General features: G+C 40.7%; 1 protein-coding gene across 1 annotated transcript in view; it reads left to right on the top strand.

The window, feature by feature from the left end:
• Nucleotides 1–5,885: 5,885 nt before the first annotated feature.
• Nucleotides 5,886–10,049, top strand: part of neurl1aa (neuralized E3 ubiquitin protein ligase 1Aa) — a gene marked incomplete at its 5' end in the record, with an annotated part of 102,233 nt that continues 98,069 nt past the window's right edge. Inside the window, 1 exon segment of the mRNA XM_083765612.1 lies at nucleotides 5,886–5,934. Coding sequence (XP_083621738.1) covers nucleotides 5,886–5,934 — 49 coding nt within the window.

Below are 10,049 nucleotides of genomic sequence, written 5' to 3'. Positions count from 1 at the left end.
ATGGCACACAGGGGACACTATATACCTTCAAACTATCCCTTTGCTAATAACTGAGGCGGCCGGCCGACTGCAGAGTCATTCCTCAGGGTGGATATCGCCGCTGTCCGGCCAGAAAACTCTTATCTCCATATTATTCCATATGTTTTTCCCAGTGGTGGAAAAAAGTACTCAATTGTTTTACTTAAGTAAAAGTACCAATACTGCAATTTAGAACTACTCCTTTACAAGTAAAAGTACGGAATTGAAAATGTACTTGAGTAAAAGTGCAAAAGTATCGGCATCAAAATGTACTTAAAGTACTAAAAGTAAAAGTACTCCTATTGCAGAATGTCCCACTTCACAAGTTCAAAATGTGTACAAAGTCTATTGAAAATAGCTGATCTACAAGCTCACAATGTGAGCTTGTAGATCGGCTATTTTCAAATGGCCAAAATGTATTGGGTTGAAGTGGTTAGTTTGTTTTCTAATCAAAATTAAAATCGCCAAAGTAACTAAAGTAACTAAAGTTTTCAAATAATTGTAGTGGAGTAAAAGTACAAATGTTGGCTCTGAGATGTAGTGGAGTAGAAGTAAAAGTACTGGAAATTGGAAATACTCAAGTAAAGCACAAATACCTCAAAATTGTACTTAAGTACAGTACTTAAGTAAAAGTACTTAGTTACTTTCCACCACTGGTTTTTCTGTACGTTAACACCCTGCTTGAAGTGTATTCAAGCGTCACACGTTTACAGCGTCACACAAAAGCATCAAAAGAAAAGGACAGTGTTGCGTGAAGAAGCAACTCATTTGAGCCTCTGCAGATCTGCTACTTTTAGCTGGTTTTGAATTTGAAACCCGGAGCAGTAACAGTTTTGGACATATGAGGTTTTTCCAACCGAAAGATACGATAACAGAGAGGAGAGGAAAGTTTGGGGTTATGAAATAACATTTAGAATTGCCAATACAAGTAAATACAAGGATGCCAGGTTGAGCTCATTCTGCCCTCATCTCCTCTTTCGCTCCTCTCTCTTCCTCTCCCTGTTTCTCATTTTCTCTTTTAACCCATTCTGACCTGAGATCAGATTCATACGAGGTTTTCCACTGGACACACACTGGTCTGATTGAACCCATTCTGACCTGAGATCCGATTCATACGAGGTTTCCGCCGGACACACACTGGTCTGATTAACCATGCACTTTAAAGGTACTGTAAGTCATATGTTTTGAGGTTCGATAATATTTCTGTCCTTGTTGAAAAATGGTTGGAGCTCTACAGTATGTATATTTTGGTAGCAATTAGTTGTTCAATATAACAAGGATATCATATTATTATGTTATTGAACAAACACTATATTCTGATAGTAATCGTAGTGTTTGTTCAATAACAGGGGTCTCCGAGTCTTTCCAGCTCTTTAATAAATAGAAATTATATTTTCAGATGCATGGGTCAACAATTTCATCCTATTTAAGAGAAACTGATTCTTCTTCTTTTTCTTCTTCTTCTTCTTCTTCTCACTAGACCTGTTCCCGTCGGTCATCGACCTATAGTTACAATTACAAGTTGGGAACCTAGTATGCAATACCCGTTGTCACAGCACCCATTTTAACCCATTCTGACCGGGCACCCATTTTGGTGTCGGCATCATGTTATGCTTTAGCTATTTAAAAATAGCAGATATACAAGCTCGTATCGCACCACCGAGTGGCGCGATACGAGCTTGTAGGTCTGCTATTTTTGAAAAATCTAAAAAAACGACTGACATTTTTAGAATCTGATCTCAGGTAGGAATGGGTTAATCAGACCAGTGTGTGTCCGGCGGAAACCTCGTATGAATCTGATCTCAGGTCAGAATGGGTTAACCATTTGTCTGTGTCACTTTTGTGCCCATATATGGAGGTGTCTGAAGAGTGCTGACTGTGAAAAGTGGACTGGTTAAGTAATCAAATGGCAGGTGTGCCATCAAATGGCAAATGGCAATCAATTGGCTGAGGCAGAGACTGGAAATTGTACATGGGTGAGGACTGGAGACTTTGGCTCATTAGGCCCTGCATTGGCAGAGCCTGACCAGAGCCTTTTGTGGCTTTTCTGGACAACCGTGTGTCCGACCGACTCAAGGCTGCACTCCCTGTGGTGGTGTGGAGCGCGTGTGTCAGATTTGAAGTCTGTTGTGGGACGAACGGTTCTCGAGTTACGTTGATTACAGACATACACTCGTAGCCTACGTACACACGCGTACGTACACACACACACACACACACACACACACACACACACACACACACACACACACACACACACACACGTGGTGCATTTATTGTAAGATGATTGGATGAAATGGGTATCCCAACCTGAAAAGGCATTTTCTGTTTACCGAATAACTGGGAAGATGGGGAGAACCCTACTGACCAAAATGCTCTATAGCAAATAACAGTAGAACTACTTACCACTTATTTTAACAAAAGAATATCACTTATACCCCATTAACCCTGGCGTCCCTATTATTGGTAAAAAAATGTCAAAACAAACACTAACTGTAACTCAATTTACATAGAATTTAAAAAGTATCTGATCTATAAGCTCACAATGCGCCACTTTGTGACACGACGTGAGCTTATATAGCTGCTGTTTCCGCTATGCTCTCCGCCTGCTGTACGATGAAGTATACATAGGGCTTAAGCGGTTAAAGGTTGCGTGATGGTCTAGTGTTACTCGTGTTGCACATGGCCCCTGTGATGGGGCTCTGGAGGCCGTGTGCTGCTGAATGGAGGGTTTTGTCTTCGTGCACATGCAGCCAAACAGCCTCTCTGCAGACAATGTCAACCACCGGAGACACACTCTGGCAATCCCGCCGTTCTGCATCTGCTGCCGGATTCCCTTTCACGACCCGTACAGTACCTTTCATTACCACGCTTTGGAAGAAAACAACACAAAACGCCCTATTGAGATCCTTTGTTGTCGAATATTCTTCATGGTCTGTGCGTGTGTGTGTGTGTGTGTGTGTGTGTGTGTGTGTGTGTGTGTGTGTGTGTGTGTGTGTGTGTGTGTGTGTGTGTGTGCGTGCACGTTCGCGCACAATGTCCTTATCTTAAGTTGATGTATGTCAAAATAAGCATTGTCTTCCTGTGTGTGTGTGTGTGTGTGTGTGTGTGTGTGTGTGTGTGTGTGTGTGTGTGTGTGTGTGTGTGTGTGTGTGTGTGTGTGTGTGTGTGTGTGTGTGTGTGTGTGTGTGTGTGTGTGTGTGTGTGTGTGTGTGTGTGTGTGTGTGTGTGTGTGTGTGTGTGCGTGCGTGTGTGTGTGTGTGTGTGCGTGCGTGCGTGCATGCACATTCTTGTGTGTGATGATGTAATTCCCAATCACCAATAGGCTGTTGTGAAAAGCTTGCTTCAGATTGGTGGCCAGCTGCTCTGCTGGTTGTGAAGCATTCTGGGAAGCAAACAGGAAGAGCAGAGTTGGTTTATTTTCAGCTACATCCTCAGATCTGCTGTACAGTACAGCCACTGTTGGCAGCTTTGCATCAATAAAAGACATACAGTACAGACATCCATACTTGAAGCCAGTGGTGGAAGAAATACTTAGATTTGAAAGAAGCAAAACGTAGCAATCAATGCCACAGAAATACATTTTAGTGGATGTGGATGTGTTTGGTCCGCTCTCTAGATATGTTATAACTCTATGCTTAAACCCCAGCATCCTTATTGTGCGGAAGGCTTCCGCAGGTCCGTATATAACAGTCCTACAGTCATGAGTCCGACAGACACCCTACCCAAAACCCAACTCTAAACCTAACCTCACAGGCAGCCACGGCCCACGAGTTATAGTTGTTGTAACCTGCCACGCATGTCGGGTGCCATGGGTTAGTTTTAACCTGCAGCACAGGTTAGTTGTAACTGGCAGCAGCGCATTTTCGGGAACGCCGGTTTTGTCAAACGAATGCCTGTCGAACCGTTAGTATAATGTCTAACCAGCGTCTGCACCACACCCCCATTTTAGTATTGCTATACTAACTTTATAGGGATCCTGACCAATGAATGAAGCAAGATCTGTGAGAATGAGAGGAGGCATAGAGTAGGTGGAGGCAGCAGCAGAACTGACATTTCTGGTGGGCACGCAAGAAGAGTGATGTGTGGGCCGTCACATGCAGGCCCCACATTCACCATTGCATGTTCACCATCTCTCACTGCTATACTACGTTGACAGCTTCAGGCATATCAAACTCCCTCAACCTCCCCAGCCTGTAGTGTAGCATGCAGAGATGGGCAAAATACATTGAAAATGTATTTTGATACAAAATACAAATACTGGGTCAAAAAATGTATCTAAATACAAAATACATCTTCCATCCCAGCGAAATACAAATTACAAAATACAAAAAAGTATTTCAAATACGTATTTCAAATACATGTATTTCAAATACTGCCCATCTCTGATGGGCAAAATACATTGAAAAAGTATTTTGATACAAAATACAAATACTGGGTCAAAAAATGTATCTAAATACAAAATACATCTAATTTCTTCCATCCCAGCGAAATACAAATTACAAAATACAAAAAAGTATTTCAAATACGTATTTCAAATACATGTATTTCAAATACTGCCCATCTCTGACTATATGTCACAGTCAGAATGTTGAAGGAGAAATCCAGACCAAAACACACGGATCAGCCCATAATCCTGTCCCAACATACCGTACATTCATGTTGCCCCTGAGTATTTCATTTCATTTTCCCCACCCCTCCCAAATTAAAATGCAGTTAATGGAGCTAGTCTTCATTCTAAAGCGGGTATTTTAGTGGCTCCAAACTTCTTTCAGGGCTCCCTCAGGGCTCTATTCTAGTGTATTCTCTGTTTTCTGTTGTTGTGTCAAATTAGCCGATCGACCATCGTTTTGAGCCCTGTAGATCTTTCCTGCGGAAGCCTTCCCCACAATAAGGACGCTGCAGTTTAAGCATAGAGTTATAACATATCTAGAGAGAGCCGATGAGGAGCGACAGCCCCGTCCCCCGTTATTCATTTCAATGTGAGTTATTGCTCAGTGGCGTTCTGAAGGACCTGGAAGGACTCCCGGGAAGTAGCCCTCCAGCGTCGATACAATTGGTCGGCTCCCATGAGAGTACCTCTCGCGCTGCTCTTGTGGTACCTCGACCTCATATGTCACCTCACACGCATTCACAAAGCAAAGACCCAGCGGTGTGCTGTCTTGCCCGTGCCTGTATTTCGCATGTATTTCGCCCCAATGCCAGTGATCAAGCAAATCACTGGCTTCTTTTACTTGTCTATAAAGCTCTCAATGGTCTCGCACCTTCCTACCTACATGACTGCCTGCCTAAATATGTCCCAAACCGCCCCCTAAGGTCTTCCACTGCTGGCCTGCTCGCTTTGCCTAAAAAAATGGCAACTAAAAAATACGGGGAAGCAGCTTTTTGCTTCTACGGGCCGTCGGCATGGAACAAGCTCCCACTGTACCTTCGTCAGGCAGCCTCTGTGGACATTTTTAAAGCTCAGCTCAAGACCCACTTCTACAACATTGCTTTTAATTGATCATTTATTTTTTATTTTTTTGTTATTCATGTCCTCACTGTATTGCATTACTGCTTGTTTTTTAATGTTGTTGCCTTGCTTTTCTTTTATTCTCCATTGTTCTGTAAAGCACTTTGAGCTGCATTTCATGTCATGAAAGGTGCTATACAAATAAAGTTTTATTATTATTATTATTATTATTATTTTAATATAATGTGTGTGTGTGTGTGTGTGTGTGTGTGTGTGTGTGTGTGTGTGTGTGTGTGTGTGTGTGTGTGCGTGTGCGTGTGCGTGTGTGTGTGTGTGTGTGTGTGTGTGTGTGGTGCTATCCTTTTGGACCAAACGCTTGACTGTACCCAGGTGTGCTGTTTGTTTGTATGGGTGGATGGATGGTAACCTGACTCCGTCTCTGCTGTCCCATCTGTCGCAGTCAGGTTAGATGGATGGACCTTAGCGTGGATAAATGCATACCCAATCAATAAGGAAAAACTGTCAAGTGATATTTTAGCAGCGTAAATTGAAATGGCATTATGAAACACAAAGAACTCTGCTGCTGCAGTCTGTTTATCTGCAATACAGACTACAAACTGCATTGTCATTAATGTGCATAATTTTTTTCATATAACAGTTTCAGAAAATAATGCACTACTTGGTATGCTAAGATTGAATATTTTCAATTGGCAATTATTCAATTTGACAAATTGAGTAATTATAAATAGCAACTATAATTACTGCAAGCTCTGCTATTTTCAATGTCACAGATGCTATGTTGCATTTTGAGCTTGTCAATCTGCTTTGTGACGCACGGTACCGTCATACAGTACAACGGAATATAAATGACGTGTAAGACAGGCTGGTGGATATAAAACTGTTCAATCACGGCCAGATCCTCTGAGTTACATAACTTACATTAATACAGAAGGCTTTTACTGTACGTGTGGCACAAGTTTTAGACTCTCCTCTCAAGCCAAGTCAACATATGGATTTAATAGAAGACATAAATAATCCAAAAACATTAAGCAGGTATATGTATGCTGGAGGCATGTGTGTACAGTCAGTTCTGTTACTAGCTAAACCGTACCGTGAATCACACACACACACACCACAATTATTTATGAGTAATGTAATGCAATTAATGATGTCTGGACTGTACCAGAGCAGTGGAGGAATAGCTGACTGCAGGGCAAAGGGGCAAAGGGGGGTCTCTCTTGTTTCAAGGTTAAGATGACATGAAGCAGTGGATGCAAAACAGGACGTCAAACGCACAAGGAAGGATGTTTCGCCCTGGATGCATTTTTTGCGCCGCACCAATGTCCAAAGTAAAGCAAGGAAGTGTACTTTCCTTTATAGCGAGTCATCTCCAAGGTTAGATGACAGGCCTGCAGTGAAACATGGGCTTATGTTTCTTCCTGAAACGTGGCTGGCAGGGGACCAAGGTACTTCTTACACTTGGGGATTGCGTGACAAAGAGCTACCGTATTCCACATAGAGTAATGATTTCACCTCTTTGGAGACTTGAGACTTTAATGACCTGTTAGTACTACTAGTCAAGTCAATAGAGAAACATATATATACATTTTTTGTTATCAAATGTTTTTTATTTTAAGACAAAAATCACAATAATACACGTTAACAACATGAATGACTTAAAGCAAACAAAACACATATAAAACACATAACAGCAAAAGCAAGGAACACAAAAACAAACAATCCCCCCCCCCCCCCCCCCCCCCCCCCCCCCGAGACCAAAGATGCCACAAAATGTCATTACTCCTACTACTGTGCAATGGAGACAAAAAATAAATAAATAATGATAATAATAATAATAGGCCTAATGATTAAACCATGCCCTTAACCAAATCTGCAATACCAGACCAAATCTCAATGTTTTCCTCTTTTGCACCATGCAATCTTGCTGTAGACATTTCTAGATAAATGATGTCTAGAAAGGTCAAAGCCCATTGGCGAAATGACAATGTATGAGGCGGTTTCCAGTGCGAAGCAACCATCTTCTTTGCGGCCGTTACGCCAGCAAAGAAGACACGAATACGGGTGTTATTTAATGGCAACTGGGATACATCATTTAATAAGAATAGAGATGGGGAGGGTACATATTTATTTTAACAATGTCTTTCCACATTTATATTGTTATTACATTGCAATCGTTATGTAGTTGTTAGGGAAAGGAAAAAAATCTAATCACTGTCATTCTCTCAAACGCGTCACCATCACGCATCATTTTTCATATACATCTATATGCATGGTTGTATACATGATGCGCAGATACAGATATATTTGTTAGAGGAACAATTACTTACATTGTATTCTATTACGCTCCCCCTAATTCTGCACACGGTATATGTTGCTGCTATACTGTGTCTTGTTTTCTAATTTCTTTTAGAGGGTATGCGCGTGACGTCATCATACCCGGAAGAGTTTGGGACGTGTGGAGCGTTGTCCCGGCGTTTTTAGTGAGGGTACTTCCAGCTTCCCTCCCGCGCACTCAGATCAGCCAACGCAGGGAAGCTGGAAGTACCCTCACTAAAAACGCCGGGACAACGCTCCACACGTCCCAAACTATTCTCCCTTCTGGCTCCAAAACTGTGGAATGCACTTCCCATTGCAGTCAGAACTGCAGCATCACTCCCAATCTTCCGCCGTAGCCTGAAAACCCACCTTTTCAGACTCCATCATGGCCCATAGCACTTACCCTAACCCCTTAGATAGCATTTCTGTAGACTTAGATAGCATTTGATACAGACTTATAGCATGTTATGTAGACAGCACTATAATTGCATTGTATATAGTCATAGCACGCCATAGTACATATGTATAGCATAGTAGTATATATATATATATATATATATATATATATATATAGTTTATATGTATAGTCTCATAATATAGATATTCCACTGTTACTTTCTTAGCTTACGCATGTTTTATGATCAATGCTTTTTTGTGATGTATTCCCATGCTTTTTGTTCTTGATTAATGTAAGTCGCTCTGGATTAAGAGCGTCTGATAAATGCCTAAATTGTAAATTGTAAATTGGAAGTTATGCAGCCAGTAACGCCTACTGAGTGGCAAAAAACAACTTTCTGGCCTTAGTTGACAGCCCATACATCCAAACAGAAAGGTCCTATCTCATTGCATTAAATGACATTAAACAATGTTAAACAACTCTCTTTGCCACTTGATTTTACACTCACTTTATTCACATACTCTGTATTCTATCTGTCACAGTACAGTAGTAGCCTACTGTAATATTCGTATCATTCATTATGTACTGTATTATGTAATGTGTTGCATGTATGTTTGTATTTAAGCATAGTCCTATCTATTGAATGTATCTTTTTATGTGTATACTTTTTATGCCTGATTCTTCAAATTAGGAGAATTTGGCTTCTAACTCCTCCTGCACAATATTCATATTTAACTTTTTATGTGCAAATAAATAAAATAAAACCTAAACATAGATTATTGTGTATAATCTTCGATCTGCGTTGTGGTGTGGATTAATTAAGTTTAGACCACTTCTCTCTTTCTGGACAGTTTATTCTGGTAAGAATATATACACAGATGTATCTGAATGTTTAATGTTTAATGTTTAATACACAGATGTATCTGGTTAGTCACTTCACACCCAAGCCTCAGCACATCGTGAGCATATCTCATTCAGACTGGCCAACAATCAATAAAATCAGTGGCGTGCACAGATAGACACTAGGGGGTGCTAGAGCACCCCCTGCCCTTTTGGCAATTTTGCTCTTAAAAAAAACGGGGGAAAAAACCATGCGGTGACATTGATCAAATCTTGATAAAAAAACACTTCTACTATATTATTTAGGCCCCCACAACAATCTAAAGCTATGTTTCTATGTCAGTGGTTCTTCGATTAAAGAAAAATAGCAGACCTACAAGCTCGTAGCGCGCCACTCGGTGGCGCGCTATGAGCTTGTAGATCTGCTATTCAAAAGCATCATTATGTAGGCATGTTTAGAATAACCAATATTCATCACGGTATCAGACTTGTTGAAAATATTGTGTGCTGAGGAACACATCTTATACAGTATACCTTGGGCATATCTCAGACTGGCACTGCTCTAATGTGGGCACCAGTGTGACTCAATGAGGTGCCACAGTGCCACCCACTAACCAATAAGAAATGCACTTACTTAATTAATGAGCAAGTGGAACCCACTAATCTCTGTTATATATGGGATGCCATGTCATACCAACACATTTCACCATTAAAAGAAAATTAGAGGGTAGAAATATATATATATAGACATAGCAGATAAGATCTATAAAGCTCACAGCGTATTGCAATGTGATGCATTGTGAGGTTGTATATCTGATAGTTTTGTTATTTTTGAAAAAGGGAAAATAAATAAATAAATATTTTTGCCTGATAAGATCATCAATCTTAAATCAGATAAATCTGTAACTTTTATTTATATATATTTTTTAAATATATTCTTGGGGACATTTTTAGTACTGCCTTTATTGGTAGAGAGGAGGAGACACGTACCAAAGTATAGGTACA

This window comes from Protomyctophum parallelum (assembly GCF_964188405.1).
Source record: "Protomyctophum parallelum genome assembly, chromosome: 5".
In the NCBI taxonomy this organism is placed as follows: domain Eukaryota; kingdom Metazoa; phylum Chordata; class Actinopteri; order Myctophiformes; family Myctophidae; genus Protomyctophum; species Protomyctophum parallelum.
This window is presented reverse-complemented; position numbering and strand designations above follow the sequence as displayed.